This window comes from Mercenaria mercenaria, chromosome 17, assembly GCF_021730395.1.
Source record: "Mercenaria mercenaria strain notata chromosome 17, MADL_Memer_1, whole genome shotgun sequence".
NCBI classification, from domain to species: domain Eukaryota; kingdom Metazoa; phylum Mollusca; class Bivalvia; order Venerida; family Veneridae; genus Mercenaria; species Mercenaria mercenaria.
This window is the reverse complement of record NC_069377.1, coordinates 35,023,501-35,047,289: the sequence shown is the minus strand read 5'-3', so window position 1 is coordinate 35,047,289 and position 23,789 is coordinate 35,023,501. Positions and strand designations below refer to the sequence as shown.

Genomic DNA, 23,789 nt, shown 5'->3' with positions numbered 1-23,789 from the left:
CATTCATTTTATGTTCAAAAGTTGAAATCCACGAATTCATATCCCCACGAAATTGCCGTTTTGACCAAAACCACGAAAATTCATGCCCACGAAATTTAATGATTTTACAGTAGGCTACTTGAAGTTATCATCAAGTACAGTAGCAGGACAAAGACCGTTTACAAATACACCAAAACAAATTCTCCTCAGTAAACAAAAACTTCCAACATATTTATGCATACATTCATTTTATTTCATAAAATCAACACAAGTTTTACATAACAAGATGGAAATATTTATGTACACCACAATTACAAATATTTTTAACCACCCTTCAAAAAAAAATAAAGGATAAAAATCTGATAGTTTGTTCCAATATAGAATTTTTGAGATTTTCAACACGTACATTATCTGACTTGTACAGTGCATCATTCTGAACTGCTTGAAAATTGCAAAATAAGAGTAGTACAAGATTTTTCTTCGTCTTCAGAAACTTATTTCAACTGACACAGCAGTGAATAAATCAAATGAAGTTGAACCAAAATTAACAATCTTAATTCATATGAGTATAATACATGTATAGCAAAGATTTTTTTTGTTTGATTGGGTTTAACCTAAATTATTAACAGTTTTTCTGTTATGTGACTGTAGTTAACCTAGTGTTTCTGGATTCTGCACCTCGTCATGTCAGTGCAGTAACTCAATAAGTGTATATATATTATATAAGCACTTAGTGAGTTATTGCGCTGACATGACGACCTGTAATGACTTAGCAGCTGCAAGTAATTGTCACGTTTACACAACATGACTCCAAGTGGGGAGGACTAATGACTTCAGAAGCACTGTCTTCTATCTTCACAGAGAACATCAGTTGTGTTGGGGAGTCCTACAAACAACCATTGATACAAGGTATTATACCTTCCTAATAAGCTAGCCAGGGTTAAGTAAGGCCATAAACAAGAGCAAAGGGAAAAACACACAACTGGTTTCCATGTCTTTCAATTTTATGTTAGAAGATGGGAGTGAGCAGATATTTGTTTTCAGTGTGCAGGGCATATCAGTGTATGAACAGAATTTATAAACATTTCAAAAAATATATTGCAATAAAAATTAATATGAAGTGCATTCAACGCAAATACAAACAGGCATTACTAATACTACACATTTCATCAAATACACAGTCACATATAAACTTTTGTTAAGAATCTATGTACACAATTATTACACAATGAAATCTTCTTTTGGCACAATAGGTATATCAGTTATCATAGTAAACAAACAAATCCACAAAAACATAATACATGTACCCAGCAAACGAAATCAAGTGCTGCAAAATCATTTTTGGGGGGTGTGCAGGGGTGGGGGGGGGGGGGGGGGGGACATAATTTCATGGTTTTTGAGCAAAACGGCTATTTTAGTTTGGATATTTATTTGTGGACAGTGACCTTTGAACATAAAGTCAATTGGTATTTGACTGGTTGTATGTTAGTCTGTTTGGGGTTTAACACCATTTTCAACAGTATTTCAGTTATGAAACAGCAGGCAGTGTTCCTGGATTCTGTACCAGTACAAACCTGTTCTCTGCCAACAACTGCCAACTTCCCCATGTGGAGGACTCTGATTTCAGATACAATGTATTTTGTCAACAAGGCAGTCTGAAAGACAGCTAAATCCCCCGCCACTGCTATGGATAGTGAAAGGGTAAAACCTTTGATTTTAGCTGTGACCTTGACCTTGAACTGACATGGCTGACTCATGAATTCTGCACAACGTCTTGATGAGGTGATCATTTGACCAAAGTTTCATGAAAATCCTTCAAGGGGTTTAGGAGATACAGAGCTGAAACCTTTGACTTTCAGTTGTGACCTTGACCTTGAGTTGACATGGCTGACTGATGAGTTCTTGATGAGGTGATCATTTGACCCAAGTTTGATGAAAATCCTTCAAGGGGTTAAGGAGGCACAGAGTGGACACCAAATGTAAGGCTCAAACCTTCGACCCTTAGTTGTGACCTTGACCTTGAGCTGGCATGGTTGACTTTCTGCAAATCGTTCTGATGAGGTAATCATTTGACCCAAGTTTTATAAAATTCCTTCAAGGGGTTTAGGAGATATAGAGCGGACATGAAATGGAAGGCTCAAACCTTTGACCTTCAGTTGTGACCTTGACCTTTAGCCGACATGGCTGACTCATAAGTTCTGCACATCGCCTTGATGATGTGATCGTTTGACCCAAGTTTGATGAAAATCCTTTAAGGGGTTTAGGAGATATAGAGCGGACACAAAATGGAAGGTTCAAACCTTTGACCCTAAGTTGTGACCTTGACCTTGCGCCGGCATGACTGACTCATGGGTTCTGCACATTGTCTTGATGAGGTGATCATTTGACCCAAGTTTGATGAAAATCCTTCAAGGGGTTTAGGAGATATGGACCGGACACGATTTTGTTACGGACGGAAGGACGGAAAGACTGAAAGACGGAAGGACAGACGGACACAGACCATTCCTATAATCCCTCCGACACGGCGGGGGATTAAATAGTCAGAAAGAACATGTCATGCGCCAAGGATAGAAGTCACGACCCTGCGATCCGTAGGTCTTCGCTCTGCTTAAATTTAGCAAAGCAGGTGGGCATTTTTGATTGGTTGGAATTTTGTGGGTTGGATCAACCAGGAAACCAATGAATTTTAGTCCCCTACAAGTATCAATGATTTCCCAGCATTCATATACATGGATAGAAAATCTCAGCAATCACATATTCCAATAAATATTATTCAGATCCTTGCTTTTAAAATTTCAAACATGAATTTTTAAGGTATTTCAATAATATAGATACAAAGCAAATAAAGACCTGGTTAGATTATTCAAACAGTGCAATGGTTTAGTTCACTATAAATAACTCTTCCTTGTCAGAGATTTGGGTTTCCCACTTCTAAAGGGTACACTGTAGCATTCTGCTGTTTATTTTAATATATGTAGCATCTTAAGGTGCCAAAACTTTAAAATACTGCAAATTTCATACCATAGGATTGTGATACAGATTCACATTGATGTTGTCTTTTGTTGGGTTTAACGTCACATCAACACGATTATAGGTCATATAGCAACTTCCAGCTCTTGATGTTGGAGGAAGACCCCAGGTTCCCCTCAAGGCATTATAATTATTTCATCATGGGCAGGACCACCTGGGTAGAACCACTACCCCTCTTTAAGCCATCTGGATGGGTTCCTCACATGTAAGAATTCTATATCCCAAGCGTGGTTTCGAACCCACAGCAGTGAGAGGAAAGTGATTCAAAGTCAGTGACTTTAACCACTTGGCCACTGAAGCTCCTGTATAAATTACTCTGGACAACAAGCTGTCATGGTCTATAAATGTATGAATATATACTGAGCAAACTTTCATCATTTCATTTAATCATTTTTTTATCAATCCTTTATCAATTCAAATTTTAAAGGTACATATGTATGTCATACTCATTCAATTTTCTCTGACAATTCATTCACTTTTCTTATTGTACATTACAACAATACAAATATAAAAATACTATATAAACATACACAAACTTTAGTACCATCCCTTATACTAAGTTATAGTCGGAAACAAAGGAATTAAAATAGGTAAAGAACTTAAATAATTATATACTTGTACAGTTACTTTTACACCATTTAAAGAATAATTAAAGATATGATTCACTTTCAAAAACAAATTAAAAAATAATACTTTCAAAACACAAATTATAAATGCATCTAAACCTCTTATCTTTGGTAAATCACAAAAACAGATTATGAAATATAACATGATTTGTAAGCCAGAGTAAGAAGACAATTCTCCATTTCCAATGAAATCTTTTTCTTTATAACTTTTATCAACTACTTCCATAAAACAGTGTAACAACTGAAATTTCACCGGTGTAAACTGCAATAAGATGCAGTCATAAACTACTACATTATACATTGTATAACCACTCGAAGTCTTGGTGCATACCAGGATCAAGAAGTGAAGAAATACCTAAAAATATTTTCCTTGTACATATCTTCTTTTTTTTTATTCTATTTCATTTTTTAAAATAATTTCTTTTCCTAAAGTAAGTACACAAAGAACTCAGGAGTTGCATATGGATAAAATTTTATCATTTTCTTTTCAAAAATCAGATTCATTTTAAGTTATTTTTCAGAAGTTTTCAACGACCAGAATCAAATGCAAGGATTTTTCAATGTCTATGCAAACCCTGTAATACAGTATACGACAATTTCTGCAATCACTTGCATTCTCAGTGTCGTAAAGTTGTTATATAAATTTCAGTGTAGGCCTTCCATTGTTAGTTCTGTAGTTTTACTGGACTTGAACGAACCAAATCTAGCGAGATCTTCTCCAGCCCGCTGGATTATCGAGTATGCGATCTCGCCTGAAATGCAAACAAGAAGTTTTAATATACGAGTCTTGGGCTATTGATAAATCTTAAGATATTTATATTTTCAATTTTAAAATTTTCAAACAGAATTTTTATTTATAGGTACCGGTATATCAATTTGTTTGTTTGGGGTTTAACACCAATTTTCAACAGTATTTCAATTAATATGTAACAGCGAGCAGTTAACCTTACCAGTGCTCTTGGATTCTGTACCAGGACAAACCTGTTCTATGCAAGTAACTGCCAACTTCCCTACATGAATTAGAGGTGGAGGATTCAAGATTTCAGACACAATGTCTTTTATCAAATCTTTACAGAGAACATACGCCTCAGCCGAAGATCAAACTCACAACCATGCGATCCATACATCTGTGCTCTCCCTATTGAGCTAAGTGGGTGGGCTCAGAGGTATATTTGTTTCCAACTTATGTGATATAAATAGATGAATGTAAATGAAAGAGAAAACAAAACTTCAATGTATGGTAAATATTGCCCTTTTCTCATTTTAATCAAACATAAACACTGATTCATTTTTTAATCAAACTGATCTAATATAGATTGTACTTACTAGCACTTGGCTGATGCTCTTTCGCTTTAGAACTGATATGTTCTGAAGGTTTTTGTGACAATGACTCAATGGGAGATATCCTTGCAGCTGACATCTTGTCTCTCTCTTTATCAAGAGGGTACATACTGTTAGCCATGGCCAGCGCTTGCCGGGCTCTCGTCAACACCTCCTCCTCATCCTGGCTGTCCACACAATCTACTGAATCTAGGTCACCAGTTTTCATATCTATATCCATTTTGCCCTGACTTGAGCTTAAATCGTCTGGTAAAGCACTATCTTCAAAATTTTGTCTCACGGCCAGACTGTTCTTAGGAGTATGCTCAATATCTACGTCATCATCCATAAACAGAAGTTTTTGTTTCGGAAACAATGGAGCACTTTTATGATTATTTGTGTCAGGAATGAAATTTTTGTCCTCTTCATCCTGATTGGCTATCATAGAGAAATGATGAGTCAGATTTAAAACAGGAGGCTTATCCTGATTGGTCAACATGTGACTTGTATCCTGATTGGTCACATTGAAAGGCAATGAGCCAAACTGATTGGTCAGATTTGTATGAAGAGATACTGATTCCTGATTGGTTGATTGCAAACTAGCTGTCTGGTATCCAGTATCCTGATTGGACAGACTGGTTCTCAGATGTGTGTCATCACTGAAGTCAGCTGAAGCAGAGAAATCTCTTGTATCACATAGACTGGAAGTGAGGATGTTATCACGAGGGATAGGTACAGACTCAAAATCCATTGTATGCTGTAAATCTGTACAACTGAAAAAGAAATTATATTCACTGCAACTTTCGTTAATGACATCTAAGACAGATGAACAAACAACTCCCTAAAGTGGCAGATATTTTCTTTCCCATTTGATTAAAATCTTAGTAAACTGACCTCTCCGGGATGTGTTTTCTGTATGAAAAACACATCTTAATTTTTTCAGCTTTTCTAACTTGAGAAAGGTTGCACTATAAAAATTAGAATATCTTTATAATAAAAGAAACAAGAGTGCCAGAATGTCACAATATACGCCCGTCACAGCAAATTTCTTTATTCTAGCACCTGTATTTGCAAATGGAATTTTAATTTTGTGGTTGTTTAGTAATCATTGTAAGTCTTTTGTTTTTCTAAGTCCACAAAAAAACTCCTTACCAGATAGAGATACCTTAAAATACACCTAAAATTGGAAAGTAACATCTACGTTGTACCACAGAAAAGTGGTCTTGGTTTTTCCCTACGGTCAATTATAAAAAAGTTACAATATAAGTTATTTATAGTAACAACTAGGGGAAGTTAATCTTAAAAAAAAAAAAAAAATCCAAAAAAAATCCACACAAAAATCTTTACCAGGTAGAGATTGGTCAAAATACACCTCAAAATTGGATGTAGCATGTATGTTGTACTACAGAAAAGTGGTCTTGATTTTTCCCTACGACTAGTAGTGAAAAAGTTACAATAGAAGCTATTTATAGTAACAACAAAGGGAAGTAATTCTAAAGAAGGGAACTGCGCATGAATGACACTTCGTCTCATGATGGTGTATAATTGTGCCAAGTTACATCAAAATCCCTCCATGCATGAAGAAATGCTTCGGACAAAGTCATTCTTGTATCTGACCTTTGGCCTCTAAGTGTGACCTTGACCTTAGACCTAGGGACATGGTTCTTGCGCATGACACTTCGTCTCGTGATGGTGAACATTTGTGCCAAGTTATATCAAAATCCCTCTATGCATGAAGAAGAAATGCTCCGGACAAGGTTTTCATTCTTTAGGTTTTCATTCTTGTATCCTTTGACCTCTAAGTGTGACCTTGACCTTAGACCTAGGGACCTGGTTCTTGCGCATGAGACTCTGCCTCTTGGTGGTGAACATTTGTGCCAAGTTATATCAAAATCCCTTCATGCATGAAGAAGAAATGCTCCGGACAAAGTTTTCATTCTTGTATCCTTTGACCTCTAAGTGTGACCTTGACCTTAGACCTAGGGACCTGGTTCTTGCGCAAGACACTCCGCCTCGTGGTGGTGAACATTTGTGCCAAGTTATATCAAAATCCCTATATGCATGAAGAAGAAATGCTCCGGACAAAGTTTTCATTCTTGTATCCTTTGACCTTTAAGTGTGACCTTGACCTTAGACCTAGGGACCTGATTCTTGCGCATGACACTCCGTCTCATGATGATGAACAATTGTGCCAACTTTCATCAAAATCCCTCTATGCATGAAGAAGATATGCTCTGGACAAAGTCATTCTTGAATTTGACCTTTGACCTCTAAGTGTGACCTTGACCTTAGACCTAGGAACCTGGTTCTTGCGCATGACACTCCGCCTCGTGGTGGTGAATAATTGTGCCAAGTTATATCAAAATCCCTTCATGCATGAAGAAGAAATGCTCCGGACAAGGTTTTCATTCTTGTATCCTTTGACCTCTAAGTGTGACCTTGACCTTAGACCTAGGGACCTGGTTCTTGCGCAAGACACTCTGCCTCGTGGTGGTGAATATTTGTGCCAAGTTATATCAAAATCCCTTCATGCATGAAGAAGAAATGCTCCGGACAAAGTTTTCATTCTTGTATCCTTTGACCTCTAGGTGTGACCTTGACCTTAGACCTAGGGACCTGATTCTTGCGCATGACACTCCGTCTCATGATGATGAACAATTGTGCCAACTTTCATCAAAATCCCTCTATGCATAAAGAAGATATGCTCCGTACAAAGTCATTCTTGTATCTGACCTTTGGCTTCTAAGTGTGACCTTGACCTTAGACCTAGGGACCTGGTTCTTGCGCATGACACTTCGTCTCATGATGGTGAACATTTGTGCCAAGTTATATCAAAATCCCTCTATGCATGAAGAAGAAATGCTCCGAACAAGGTTTTCATTCTTGTATCCTTTGACCTCTAAGTGTGACCTTGACCTTAGACCTAGGGACCTGGTTCTTGCGCATGACACTCCGCCTCTTGGTGGTGAACATTTGTGCCAAGTTATATCAAAATCCTTTCATGCATGAAGAAGAAATGCTCCGGACAAAGTTTTCATTCTTGTATCCTTTGACCTCTAAGTGTGACTTTGACCTTAGACCTAGGGACCTGGTTCTTGCCCACGACACTCCGTCTCATGATGATGAACAATTATGCCAACTTTCATCAAAATCCCTCTATGCATGAAGAAGATATGCTCTGGACAAAGTCATTCTTGAATTTGACCTTTGACCTCTAAGTGTGACCTTGACCTTAGACCTAGGGACCTGGTTCTTGCGCATGACACTCCGTCTAATGATGGTGAACAACTGTGCCAAGTTTCATCAAAATCCCTCCTGCATGTTGAAGATATGCTCTGGACAAAGTCTGTGGACGCCGCCCACCCGCCCGCCAGGGGCGTTCCCATAATACGTCCCGTTTTTCAAACGGGCGTATAATAAATGAATGTTTTCTTTATTATTGCAGTCTTGTTCCACGACTGTCGTAACATAATATTTATTTTTTTCCTCACTTATCTTGAAGTTTTACTATAAATGAAACAGAGAATTAATACAATTTTAGTCATATTTCTTTTTGAATGCAAAATATTATTGGCTATCTGAATTATCATACTGATATAGAGAATATTTGTTTCAGAATAAAATATTTTCAGTGTTAAAATACAAGATTTCAATATTCCACTGAAAGCATGTCATAAATTGTTCACAAATGTAATACACCAGCAGATGACCATGTTCATCACATCTGTTTTTTTTATAATTATTATGAAATCGTAATTGTGGGATACTATTTTTTGTGGATTTCGTGGGTGAAATTAAGTTCAAACAAGCAAGTAATATTCCTATTCATTTCATATTCAAAATTTTAAATCCTTGAATTAATGTCCCCATGAAAAAGCTGTTTTGGCCAAAACCACGAAATTTTGTACTCATGAAATTAAATGATTTCACAGTAAACAGATATCAACATCTTCAAAATAGCAAAAATCATATAGAAATAATTAAAAAGTTAATTTCTATTTTAAGAGAATGAAAACGTAAGTACAGCTCAATTAAATTTATCTATAATATATTTTACAGGCTACGTGAATTTTTTTATTGATAACCACTGCCTAGAACTCAATGATTCACATTGTATATACTCTATTCAGTCAAATCCTGTATTAAGCGACCAGTCAAGGCAGTGACACAATCTAGCAGCTTAAAGCAGGTGGCTGCTTGAGACAAGTTGATATTAGAATAAAATGTCAATTTGGGAAGTAAGCTGGATGCCTAAGGGTAGGTGCTGCTTAATACAGGTGGCCACAAAGACAGGTTCAACTGTATTTTGAAGACAACCAGCAGTCTGATCGAATGCCCCACTAACAGACAAAGAACTTTCATCTTTTTCTACTGATATCAGTAATAAGCATCAAACGCAAGACTCCAATTTCAGAATTAAAGTTGTACCTGTGAGATTTTGAGAGAGTTCCTGACATTGTGTGTTTTGGTGACTGTCGTATTGGCGATATTGCGTCTACAGGTGTGAGAGAGTTACTGGTCAGTTTGGCGTTGGTGGATACAGGCGTCACTGATTCATTCTCCTCCTCACTGTCACAACATTCATCTGAAATACAACACAGGACATTACTGTGCTGCATCTGGTTATAACTTCAAGGATAAATCTTTGTACAACTTCCATTTACAGTAAAAAATCGACTGCTCAAGGTCAAAACGTGACAAGCAAAATGATCAGGTTATCCAGGGTCTTCAGCGATCCAAACAGAAAATGTAAGGAAATTGGCCAGGGACCATCTGGACTGCATAAGCGCGCCTGGGTCTCAAGCAAATGGCCTTTCACAGTACTGCCAATTAAATATTGTACAAATTAAAGAATTAATTTCGATACAAGAAGTATGAGGCTATGAGGGTTCAGTTTTAACATCAGTTAAGGATTAACAAAGTCCAACTTTATAGTACTGTCTCACTGGAATATTACACCACAGACATATGACGCAATATCCCACTCAGTAACATTATAATATCACCACTCTTTCATGTGACCTGGCTAGAGATTGAACTTAATATACCAAATAACATGCTGCATTGTTCTGTAACCAGCTGATCTAAATACATTAAAATTTAATTTATATTATGTTTATCGATCTGCAAAATCATTCATAGGTTTAGTGGGAGATTTTCTTGGATTTCATTTTTGGACCAATCCACAAATTGAAATGCTTACAAACACACTTTCCTTAGAATTTGAAAACCATAAATTCATATCTAAAGTAAATAGTCATTTTGGCTTTCATGCACAATTTTTTTTATGATTTCACAGTAATATAGATAGACAACAAACTTTGTATATACGACTCCTCCTGACTTCTTCTCAGTATCTTCCTGATAGGCGTCTTAGGAGGCCGAATCGGGGAGAAACCTGGGCTGTCTTCAAACTTCGGCCGGAAGTCCTCCTCGTGGTTGTCTGGCGAGATCCCGTGGTATGGTATAGGAGACATGGGGCTGTCCCTACCAGAGTGTGGATCACAGAAATCACTGACTGGACTGATCTCAAAGTCTGCACTGTGAGCCTGAAACACTCCCGATGACCTTGACTTTGACTTTCTTCCTGTACCTAGATATGTACAATGAAAACGTTTAGTCAATTACAAATTAACGATACTTCATACCATTCCATTCACTTCAACATTTATTCAGCACACTTATGGTACTGTCTACTTAAGAAATGATTTACAGCAAAAGAGTGCTTTAACACTATTTATGCACGATGGGCGGTTATACATCGTGCGTAATAATTTCACAAGGGTGCAGCCCGAGTGAATTTATTTGTACAACATATTACCGCCCAAGTGTATGAATAGTGTTAAAACACGGGTTTGCTATAAATTATTTCAATTCTAATATGTCTTTAACCTAAAACAGTAGATAAAATAGGGTTATTATAACAGTAGATCAATCTGGGATGCTGTATTTGGCTCGAGTGGATTTTGCCAGATCGGATCTCACGAGGAGTGCAAGCGCCCAGTGTGTGATCCAACTGTGCAAAATCCACGAGAGCCGAATACAAAATCCCAGATCTAGTAACTGTTATAATGACCCTTTTATTATATACCTCTACCTTTTTGTTTGTTATTTGTTACTGAACGAAATCTTCAATGTTTATCGATATTAAAATGGAACTAAGTGAAGTTTTTATGTGCGCTATTTATAGAACTGTGTCAGGTTATGCATATTAATGAAAGTAGTCCGGCAGGTACAATACGGAAGGTACAATACGGAATTTAAAAGGTACAATACGAAATTCTTTTCTGCCTGTTCATATTTAATTGTGAAATACAAGCCGATTTTTTACAGAATTTATAAAAGTATATAATAAAATATAGTACCGCTCTTTCTTGGTCGCAACAGAAACTTTGACATCACCGCACGTTAACGTCATTCTAGCGTAAGCGTGTTTCAACGGAGACAAGCATATTAGAATGTAAAATCATATTATATTTCTACAAGGCTAAATGTTCATAACATTTGAAACTAGAACTGGTTGCGAGGTAGAATATTCCAAATATACTGCCAACTTGTGAAATATTTAAGAATATTTATACAGAAGAAACAAGGCAGTCGGAAAGACAGCTACATCCCTCTACACTGTTATGGATAGTGAAAGGGTTGATGGTATTGGGTGGAACCTCTAAACATTCGAGTAGTGACCTTGACCTTAAGCTGACGGGTGAATTCTGAATTCTGCACATTGTCTTGATAAGGAAAATACTGTAAAATCATTTAATTTCGTGGGCATGAAATTTCGTGGTTTTGGTCAAAACGGCAATTTCGTGGGGATATGAATTCGTGGATTTCAACTTTTGAACATAAAATGAATGCGAATTTTACTTGTTCGTTTGGATTTAATTTCGTGGATTGACTCAACCACAAAAATTAGTCGCCCACGAATATTAATGATTTCACAGTATTACAGTCAAGTCATATTAAAATCCTTCAAGGCGTTTAGGAGATACAGAGCAGACATAAAATGGAAGGCTCAAACCATTGAGCTTGAGTTGTGACCTTGACCTTGAGTGAACATGAATGACTCATGTGTTCTTGCCCTTTGCAATAAAAATATTCACAGAAAAAATTCCTTCTTTTATGGTCATCTGGACATCAAGCTTGTTCGCCTGTGGAAGTTTGAAGCAAATCAGGCTATTAGTCTGGGAGGAATTGAATACACAAGATTTTGGGATGGACGGACATACAGACAGCAGCAATGCTCAATGCTGTATGCCCCCCCCCCCCCACCACATAAATGTGCGGGGACAAAAAAAATATTCACAAGTGCTTATTTTGGCGAATTGGGACAGTTAGTAAATATTGCAAAAATAAATCCCATCTGAAAAATTTCTGATTTTACAGTGTTGGGTTTGAAGTTTGAACCATAAAGGAACTTCTCAGTTTCAGTGGTAAAAGAAGACCCCCCCCCCCCCACCACCACCCATCCTCACCACTATCAGGTGCTCCAGCACATTTTTCTGGTACAAGTCGTCGCCTTATCTGCATAATGCCATAACTCGATTTTTGATAGTTTTGGGAAACAACGTTTAAAGATTTGTGTGTCAATGACTTTACACTACTTACAGACTTGTTGAACTAAAATTTAGCCCGCTTATGTTTGTTCTACAAGGTCACAAATTCATCATCCAACAAATGTCATAGAGATGTACCTAATGGCAATAAAATCTCAATTTTGCCAAAAATGGACTTACAGCACTCAGGAATTAAGGCAACAAAGTGTGCAGTTGTATAGATCCAGCTTTCCAAAAGTCTAGCTAGAGGGCTTCCTCACAAAATGACCAAAGTAGGATTCAAACCCACAGAGGTGAGGATCAAGTATTAAAGTCAATGAAAGTCACTTAAGCCAATCTGCCACAGTGGACCTTCTGTTATTTAAACAGGAAAAAATAGATATGACATTCACAGAAATGAAGAAATTCTCTCCAAAATAGAGGAATATAGGCATAACATATGGACTTACTAGGGAGATTGCCATGTACAATGGGAGATAACTCTGGTGAAGCAAGGAACTCAGGATCTGATGATCGTCTTCTATACTGTGGTGTACCAGCACTCTTGATTGGACTAGATGAAAACTGAAAATCAGAATAATGACCAGTCTATAGAAATATTCTTTTATCAATACATTTGCATCAAACTTGGTCTGAATTTTTTTCAAAACAAAGTTTAAAGTATGTAACATCTTCCATTAAAGACCAGTCTACCCAGGAGACATATTCTTTCATAGGCATTAAATAACTTTTCCTCTTTGTTAGCTTTATAATTCAGTTCTATTCAATATATATTCATCAGCAGTCGCTCAGTCTATTATCCTTATACCTAACCTGTGTAACCTTAAATCAAATTTTCAGTGATAAGAAAAGGGAAGTCCATGATTATTACTAACAACCACTAAAATAATGTCTACGGTTAAGTTGCCACTTTGAACAAAGGTTGCATGGGAATAAAAGTTTAAACCACAGCCACGTTTTAACTGTTTTCAGATTCGGGTACTTTACAGGGACTGCTGAAATAAGATCCTGACATGTGTGAATCAGGGCATTATGTGCTCTCTAGTCAATTTTAACTAGGGATGGGAACGAATACTTAAATCAATATTCGAATATTCGGTTTGCCATATTCGAATATATTCGAATATTCGGTTAGTTTTAATGGAAGCTTTAAATTCTTATTAAGTGATTGGCATATACACAACGTATTCATTTGTTTAAAGCGTGGATCATCGTAAATAAGGCCAAAAAAAATGTTTGTTTCGGGTAACCTGATCCTACATAGCAAAACCCGCCGATTTTAGCGTTTTATTTCACGATTCTGTCAGTATAATCATGAACATATTTAACTAATTCAGTGTTTTAGCTTCAAAATGATACAAAAAATCAAAACAATTATAATTTAGACCGTCGCAATTTTATCTAAAAATAGCAGGTCGTCCCATTTAAACACGTGACGCGCTGTTGTATTACCGCCGCCATTTTGAAAAATTTCAATTGGCGTGTAAAAATCGTCGTGTAAAAAGCAAGTAAGGCAGACTTAAACCTCCTTTAATATGAACTTATGCATCAATCATATGTTTTTCTTGATTTTATTTTTAACTACTTCAAAATTTAATTCAAATACGGCCGATTGCGGATGAAAACCGATTCTGCGGATGGTATGAAACGTCGTACAAAATATTGTGAAAAGATCGACAATATCTACAAGTTTGGTATTGTTTTCGGAAAAAATCTACTTGTTACATAAAACAGGTGCCAATAAAAATGAACAAAAGATAAAAAGATATCACATTTACGCCAAATACAAACTGTTAACCCGTAACGATGACCCCAGGTAATTATGCATTGCAATTTTCTTGTTAATTGGACATCTTTTGACATGATCTGACACATTGACGCCTGTTGCAAACTGTTAATCCGTAACGATGGTGCCTGCCAACTATGCATTGCTATTTTCTTGTTAATTGGACATCTTTTGATACGTGATAAACTAACATGACATGGTTTTATTCTGTAGAATTAGCATGCTCATATTGCCCAAAATCAATGATACTTATTTAAAAAAAAAAATACAATAATTTACGAATATTCGAATTTGATTTTCATATTCGAATATTCGACCGATTTTCGAATATTCATTCCCATCCCTAATTTTAACCTTTACCCTGCTAAAATGGACTGGTCCATCATTCAATTTGGGCAGTACCACTTATCGGTGAACAGTGTAGACCATGATCAGCCAGCTAATCTGAAAAGGCTAATCTTGGTCTGCACTGGTCGCAAAGACAGAATCACTTGCCGCCAGCAGTTTAAAGGTTAAATAAGTACTCACGTTGGGTGTGTTTCTCAGTGGAGTGGTGCGCTCCCAATTAGGTTGTGTTTGCTTTGTGAACACTGGAGAACATGGTTCTAGATTTACTCCCCTGTTAAAACACAATGAACACTTTAAAAACAGAAAATATATGAACAACACAGAAATTGCATATGTAAACTCTATTACAAGTTAACAAATCTGCTTGATGACTTTTCATATCATATATTATAATACTTTTATTGGTATTAAATAATAAACTTTACTTCAATTATCTCCAAATTTCAATTTTACTGCATAAAGTTATATCATGTCAGATCTATGGTTTATAACATCTTTAAACATGTAAACTATCCTTTGAGCCCTGATTGACTAAAAAGCTATTCAAGCATCATTCAGTGTGATATTTCTGTGTTCCAGAGTAAGTGCTCAGACATTTAAGAAAATGCTTTCTGGCTGCAAAGAACAAAACTCTGGTCTCCATGGTGTAAAACTTACTTAACAGGGCTAGGAGCCAGACTACTTGTGTCTCCATGGAAAAACAACTTCCTGCGCAGAGAGGAAGTACTCAACATATCTTGCTGGTTCCCCTCATCAACATTACCATCCTGTGACATGTAGGCACCCAATACTTTCTGCATGTCAAAGTCCACTGGCAAAGACAACATTGTCTGACAGGAGGCTGTAAAATAACCATGAGGTAGCCTATCAACTTCCAATAAATAGTCCATACTTCCGTTTTAATTTTTAATATAGATTTCTGAGACAACATAATAATTATACTCCCTACCTGGTCATCTAACTTTGTGATGATGTTATTTCAATTTTTCAGTAACATAAGGTGCGCTCAATTCATAAAACACAGGGCTATCATGATCATGTGATCGGTACACCGAAATGCACCATGATGTTTCGATAGGGCTATTTGGCATGTCCAGCATGTGTACTGTGTGCAACTAGCCTGACTGAAATGAGCACAATTTAAATCAGGCAAACTGGTTTGCTGGGCGAAACAGGGCTTCTGGGAAAAAGGACCCTGGTCAAATTGGGAATTTTATATGCGGTAAATTGTAAGTTAGGGGGGGGGGAAAAAATTTGTTTTGACAAATTTTGTAAATTGTCAGTTTTTAACATTTAATTATATTAGTCTGTTTTTCATTTTCAAGTTTTACTGGTAAATATTCAAAGGAAGTACAACTTTAAAGTATCCCCTAGTGAAATTTAGATGTTTTATTTTTAAGGGATTTTTTTTCTTAAATTGTTGATTCTAGACAGACCTTGCAATAACAGAATAAATCTTCATTTGTAAGGTTTAAGCTTTTGTTTACACTCAGTAACTTTTCACCACAAAAAATTGGGTCGCGAAAATATGTGACATTTGATTTTAATGGTGTAAGCACTATCTGTCAAAAAGTTTTTGGTACTTAATTCAATAAATGTTAATGTATTTACGTGTTTTTAGGTTTTTCTTACAAAACATACAATTTTTCTGGCATAATCATGTATGTAATTTTTGCCAAGATGCAGACAGTCTTGTTACTAAAAATAGAAACCAGTTGGGTTTTCCAATATTTTGTGTGATTTCATTTGCGCTGAATAATTATATTCAAAAACTGATTTGTTGGGATTATGTTTTCGGACTGGGAATTTTTTGCTTCAAATTGGGGAAAATGGAGCATATTTGGCATTGGGAATGGGCCTATCTGTCCCGTTAGACAGGTCGAAAAGGCCCTGTGAAATCAGGGTACACAATCAAGCCTATCTATTATGATTATGATTTGTCTCAATCTGACTAAGGTTGAGATGCGACAGCCACTCTGTTTAAATCAAAATCCATATCAGATGTTTACCACTCAAATATTGTTCATGAATTTCAAAACAGAATGTTGACCCATACAACAGAAATGTCGGAATCTTATAGGAAGCAAGATGAAAAATGGTTTCTAGTAACAATAACTTACAATCTACCATTTGGTGTTAACAAAGCAATGTTTTCATATGAGCAGTCATGGCCAACTCCCGTCCGACAGTCTGACCTGTCTGACAAAAAAATTTAATGGCTAGGTCTGAAGTTGGGGGCGTCGGACTCATATGTCCGATACAGTATGGAGGTCAGTTTTTACTATGGCAAAAGTGTTATTTACAACACAGTTTTCTTACACACCTGTTCATTTTTCATCTATCTGCATATCTAATTGTTTTTGTTTATGTTTTGTGACATGTTTTCGGTCAGACGACTTATACTTGGTCTTCTGCCCGAATGCTAGACAAGTCTTGAAACTCTTTTGCCGTGACTGCATGAGAATATCAAACTTACAATCTACCATTCCAAGTTTATAACAAGATGTTTTCTTATGAGAACTAGAGCTGCTTTTGAGAAAAGCAAATGTCTCCCACAACTGCCTAATCATCTAAATAGCAAGTCAGTCTTTATATACTGTTTACTCACTACAATTCAAGGGCCAGAACTCCAAAATGCCTGGACCGATTTGGCTCATTATCAAACTTGTCTGAGGTCTTATGGTCAAACATATTTTGTTCAAATTTGGTGAAGATCGGATGAGAAATGTTCAACTTAAGAGTGCAGACAAGAGCAAAAAAGCCAATTTTTCGGTAATTCAAGGGCTGTAACTCCAAAATGCCTGAACCGATTTGGCTAGTTATCGATCTTGGCCAAGGTCTTATGGTCAAACACATTTTGTTCAAGTTTGGTGAAGAACGGATGAGAAATGTTTGACTTAGAGTGCGGACAAGCTTTGTGACGGACACACATACACAGACAGACTGGAGTAAATCAATATTTCTTGCCTACCCAGCGGGGAAAGTATTCATTTGTCCGAGCACGCGCCAGAGATAGATATTCCTGTCTTTCCCTAGGGAAAAGCCTTGTCTAAAATAGTGTGCACTCCGGTGACGTCACATAGTACTAGCACTATTATGACGTCATAAACTATATAAATAAGCGCATAAATAATGCCAGGAAATACCCAGATCTATTCGTCATTACAACCTATTTTGAACGTGATAGGCAAGAAAAATGATCCAACATGTCTGCCTGTGTAAGACAGCTATTTTCCCGACCCTCGGGACAGCATGGATAAAAAACCTCGCTAACGCTCGGTTTTTCATTCCACACTGTCCCTCGGGTAGGGAAAAACCTGTCTTACACAGGCAGGCATGTAAGATCCTTATAGTCTCCTACACCACTTCGTGGTGGGAGACATAATAACTAACTTTAAATGTACCAATCCGTGTTTATGAGGTATTGTTTTCTCATGAGAAAAACAAACTTACAATCAACCATTCCGTGTTTATGAGGCAATGTTTTCTGTATAGACCCCTGTAACTCTGTGATCATATCCTCTGCTTGCTTGCTTCCACTCCCTGAAACAATACCATGCATAAAATGATAAATATATTACAGAAAAAGAAATTTTCTGCAGTCAAAAGAATTTGAAAGTACTACCAAATGACTCTTTTGCATCAATTACTGTTTTCTTTCCTCCAAAAAGTGGAAGATGTTTAAAACATAGTTGGTCCAAGTTTTAAACAGTCTCACATATCATAGCTAACAGACTGTAAGTTCTGAATACAAACCTATTAATGTTTAGAGATGATTGAGATAACCTTTTCTGAAGAAATTACACTTTCTTGAACAAATTACAAAACTTTTTTTTCTGAAATTACACTTTCTTGAACAAATTACAAAACTTTTTTTTCTGAAATTACACTTTCTTGAACAAATTACAAAACTTTTCCCCCTGAAATTACACTTTCTTGAACAAATTACAAAACTTTTTTCTGGAGGAATTACACTTTCTTGAACAAATTACAAAACCTTTCCTGACGGAATTACCCTGCACTTACTTTCGATCCTTTTCATACTAGAGTCTTCCCATAATCACATGAGATTGGAGAATGTAGAATGAACATAAATGTGATAGTTACCTAACACTGTGTACATACAACATAGAACAGATATGTCAACCACACTATGATAACAGCCTACTCATAAACTGCTTACGCAATATATATATATTCTATACCTTGTGAAGCAGGTGTGACAGGGAGTATATTTTTCTTCTTGCTCTTTTTAGGATCACTCCATGGTGAGGGGTGAATCAGATTGTTGGCAAAGAACTGTTCTATGGCACGCTGAGCACGCTCCTCTGTCTCGCGGTCTGGCCTACAAACATTGTTATTCTTAAACTGTCAAAAGCATACCAGCTGTTTTTTCCTAAATTCATTTTTTATATTTGTTTTCAAACTTTTAGGTTAGGTCATACATGTACTTTCCATAGAGGAAGATCCAATGTGCCTTCCTGACACAATTTTTGACCACCTTTGGCGCCATCTGGATAGCTTTCTCATATAAAATATCTAATATGCCAAAACTATCACAGCCAGGAGAAGGGGTTCCAGAACTCTCCACACTGAAGCCTGAGAAGGGCTCAAACTCTCTTCCTGGAAGCCATACAAAAGTCTACGTTGTATGACTGTTATTTAAAACATATTAGACTAAGCCAGAGAATATTTAGCTATCTCTGAAATGGTTATCTAACCCGTATCATGCTGGACACGACTAATTCTGCCTTTGCGATGAGTGCAGATCACGATCAGCCTGCACATTTGTGCAATTTGATCATAATCTGCACTGTTCGCCATTCAGTCAGAATCATTTTTCGTAAACACCCCTCTTTACAGTCAATGGCATTGTCAAAATTGAAAGATGGACAAGTTCATTATAAAAATTTAACAGGGTAAGGGCTAAATATCTCCTTATTAAGATAGTGTATTTACATTTCAGCTTACAAAATCATGTTTCATCAAACACTGGCTAAAGAGGATGGGAATAATTTCATTACCATCTAACTTTCAACATGAACTATACAGTGACGTAACAGTACTTACATGACAGAGTGAGTCTGATGTACAGGCATCTCGTCTATATCTGCTGGACGTAACTCGGCTATATGTTCTATAGACCAACTAAACATTTTCTGTAATAATATAGAAAATATTTCGTTTGAATAAGTGAAAGATCAAGAATTAATTAACCAAGTGAACTCAAGACAAAACTTTTTTCAAGCAGTCCCCTACATAAGCATTTATTTTCCCTTCAAATTTAAGCAGTTTACATTGGTATCAAGTAATTCTATCGTTTTTTTCTCTGCAAACTCAATGTTTAAACAAGCAAATTCGATGAATTGGTATCCCCCGCCGAAAGGGTTTGTGGTGAGGAATGGCAAAAATATATATCCGGCAAAAAGTGAAAGGATGTTAATAAGAAGCAAATAATTTCATTAGTCAAAATCAATTTAACAGAAAACAAATGTTTAATTAAAGAGTATATAATAAATGTATGATACTTTGATCCTGACTAAAGAATTTATTTTGAATGGGATATGCTTACTGTAATAAGCTTAGCTTTTAAAATTAAATGCAGTTAATTGAAATATGAGCTTGAAGTTTAACTGGAACGAAACATTGTCTTCGAGTGGTTTGGCACCAGGTGTTGCTGTTTAACATGTACATTTGAACTTAAAAGGACAGTTGTCCTTAAGAGAACACAGGTAAGATATCTTGAACATGGCTGAGGGCAAGGTTTGTGCAGTCACAACTTAACATGTTGAAGGTTTGAACATTTAAAAAAAAAAAAAAAGGAATGGAAATATATATATGTATATATACATATATGTATATATTTATTTTTTTAGGGGGTGGGGGTGCAGGGGAACGGGAGAGGAAACAAAATTTCACATGTTGATTATAAATATTGATTGAAAATTAAACATGAAAAAAAAAGAAAAAAAGGGTAAAAGGGTGAAGTTGGTGGGGGAGGGTGGGGGGGGGGAGAGGATGCATGATCAGTGGTGGGCATGACTGGGTGGAGAAGTGAGGTGGGGGAATGGTACAACTTGGAAGGTTTGAAAAAAATCTAAAATAAGAAATGAAAAACAAAATTTTTTTTGGGGGGGGGGGTGTGGGGAAGGGGGAGGGGGTGTGACCAAGGCAAGTGGGTGACCAGGTGTGGGTGCGCAACTTCACATGTTTATAATAAATGTTCATATAAAAGAATGAAAGAAATTTAATGAAATTCTGCCAAATGGTAAGTTTATGTACAAATAAATTATGTGGATTTTTAGACAATTAAAGGGCAATAACTCTGAAGTTACAAAAGAAATCCGTACAAAACTGTCTGTGCACAACCACATTATAGTGCTCTAAATTCTGTTAAAGTTTCATAGTTCTAGGTCAAATATATCAAAAGTTACGATGCAGAAATTGCCATATCTATAGATCTATAGTACCCTATATAGTTAACACTAGAAATTTCTAAGGGCCATAACTCTGGTGTTACTTGGGCAATCTGTCTGAAACTTGATGGGCCCCATAACCTCATAGTGGTGAACATGTATATGAAGTTTGTTTGAAAAAAATCTAAAATAAGGAATTTTTTTTTTTTTGGGCGGGGGGGGGGGGGGGGGGGGGGGGGTCAGGGGGAGGTGTGTGATCAAGGTAAGGGGGGTGACCAGGTGTGGGTACACAACTTCACATGTTTACAATAAATGTTCATGGAAAAGAATGAAAGAAATTTAATGAAATTCTACCAAATGGTAAGTTTGTTATGTACAAATATGTGTATTTTTATACAATTAAAGGGCAATAACTCTTAAATTTACAAAATAAATCCGAATGAAATTCTGTGTACACAACCACATTATGGTGATCTAAATTCTGTTTAAGTTTCATAGTTCTAAGTCAAATATATCAAAAGTTATGATGCAGAAATTGCCATATTTATAGTACCCTATATAGTTAATACTAAAAACTTCTAAGGGCCATAACTCTGGTGTTACTTGGGCAATCTGACTGAAACTTGACGGGCCGCAAGAACTCATAGTGGTGAACACGTATATGAAGTTTTAAATAAATATTCCCAACCATTTCCTAGATATGGCTCCGGACGGACGGACGGACGGAAAGACGGAAGGACGGACGGACAACGCCAAAACTATATCCCTCCGACTTTCGTCGGGGGATAACAAGAGCTGTCAGAGGACAGCAAGGCTCGACTATTCAACAGCCTTGTCAATTGATTGAATACGAAAGTCGAAAAAGGGACATAATTTTGCACAAATGCAAGACAGGGTTAATGAACCTGCACAGTGCTTATCAGCTCATGACAGTGAACAAGTGTGTGAAGTTTCAATCCATTCCAATTAGTGGGTACTGAGATACTACCTTACATATAACAAGAGGGTCATGATGACCCTGAAGCGCTCACCTGAGTAATATGAGCCACATGTTTCAAATGACAAACTGATGCTAAAATATTAGAAAGTAGGTCAGTAGGTCGCATTCATGGTCACTGAAAGACAGATTTAAGATTGGTATGCAAAACTGTACATGTCATCCAAATTTTAAGGCTGTATCTTAAAAGACAAGAAAGTAGGTCAGTAGGTCAAGGTCACAGTCAAGTGATCCCTAATCGCTTGGGTCATCAGATAGTTATAATTAAACAGTCTAGGAAATATGACCTGATAATTTTTGAAGTATTATCTCCTATAAACTCCATAATTTTCATTTCATCACTAAATCCAATAGAGCCCTATAACTAACATGTATCTAATATAGGTGACGGGCCTCCATTATTTACCTAACCGCCAATTGTTTGTCACGCATGCGCATATCAGTAGAGAGATTATACGTGAGGACGTAAAATCTTTGTCTCGACTTATTTATCTATTTGTGCTGTTTGCCTGCCCCTTTCAGGTAACCTAAGTATGTTTAGTTATATAAAGCAATGTTCTTCATTTTGCTATTCATCATTTTCCATATTTCGTTGTATTTTGAAATTATGCATTTGTTGTAATGCGCACATCAGTAGAGAGATTATACGTGAGGACGTAAAATCTTTGTCTCGACTTATTTATTTATTTGTGCTGTTTGCGTGCCCCTTTCAGGTCACTAACATACAGACCTGAAGAGAACCTACAAATCCCGACTATCTGAACGGGTAACAAATTGGTGGCCAGTGTTACTTTGGGTCGACATGTTACGGTACGAACAAAAAAAGGTGCGAAAGGGTACCGAACTGGCATGACGTCAAAGGGTATTCCTCCATTCAGCCAATCAAAACGCCAGAAGTGGTGAAGCACAAATTGTGCATACGTCATACAATATTTACACTTTCCACGGATATCCTCAGGAATTTATACATGCAGTTTTGAAAATCTATTAAATATTTTAGAATTGTGAATAATATATCCGGATATAAACTTCGTTATCGGTAGGAATCACTCCAGAGTTACATTTAGATAAAGAGCACTTCGTCAGAATTCATTCAATTTCAAGGAAATCTAATTGATGCACTGCAGACTGTGCAGTTAGGAAATTCAGTTTGACAGGAATAACAGCTATTTGAATTCTACATGTAGTTATTCAGTTACCTTTCAAAGTTGAGTGAATCAGTGACCTCAGTTTAAAATTTTAGTACTTTATTGAACATTGTATTAAATAAGGACTATATTATTTTACACTACACCATATTGTTTGTATATATTTTAGTGTTTGATTTCTTTTTCTTTTGTGCATTGCAGGATGCTCCTGTATGCTTAAACTCTGCATATATTTTCTTAAAACTGAATTGTGTTAGAGTTGGTTGTTGTTTGAAGCTGGTGTGTGTTGAAAGCCGAGAGAGTCACAGTCCCTACACAGAGTACACGGAGCTGCATGAAGTATTACAGTAACATTTGGTGTTGGTGAGACTAATATTAACCCTCAGTATTTCATCTATACAATAACATCTCATTTAGCAATAAATTATATCCTATAGCTTACCTGATTTTCCAACATGGTTTAGGATTCCACATATTTTTCAACATTTTTTTTTTAAAAAAAAAAAAAAAAAAAAAAAAAGCCAAATTGTAATTATTTGGGGATTCAGTAAATTTCTTTGACTGACACTGTGACAGATCTTTA

General features: G+C 36.4%; 1 protein-coding gene across 1 annotated transcript; it reads right to left on the bottom strand.

The window, feature by feature from the left end:
- Nucleotides 1–208: 208 nt before the first annotated feature.
- Nucleotides 209–23,663, bottom strand: LOC128549974 (uncharacterized). The gene is made up of 12 exons (XM_053527779.1): nucleotides 23,649–23,663; nucleotides 19,716–19,804; nucleotides 18,851–18,990; nucleotides 18,099–18,188; nucleotides 15,303–15,486; nucleotides 14,826–14,916; nucleotides 12,961–13,075; nucleotides 10,276–10,548; nucleotides 9,384–9,540; nucleotides 4,962–5,728; nucleotides 739–4,387; nucleotides 209–657 (listed from the first exon to the last, which is right to left on the bottom strand). The coding sequence occupies exons 1-11, from the start codon at nucleotides 23,661–23,663 to the stop codon at nucleotides 4,281–4,283; spliced, it is 2,028 nt and encodes a 675-aa protein (XP_053383754.1). The 3' UTR covers nucleotides 209–657; nucleotides 739–4,280.
- Between the last annotated feature and the right edge of the window lie 126 nt (nucleotides 23,664–23,789).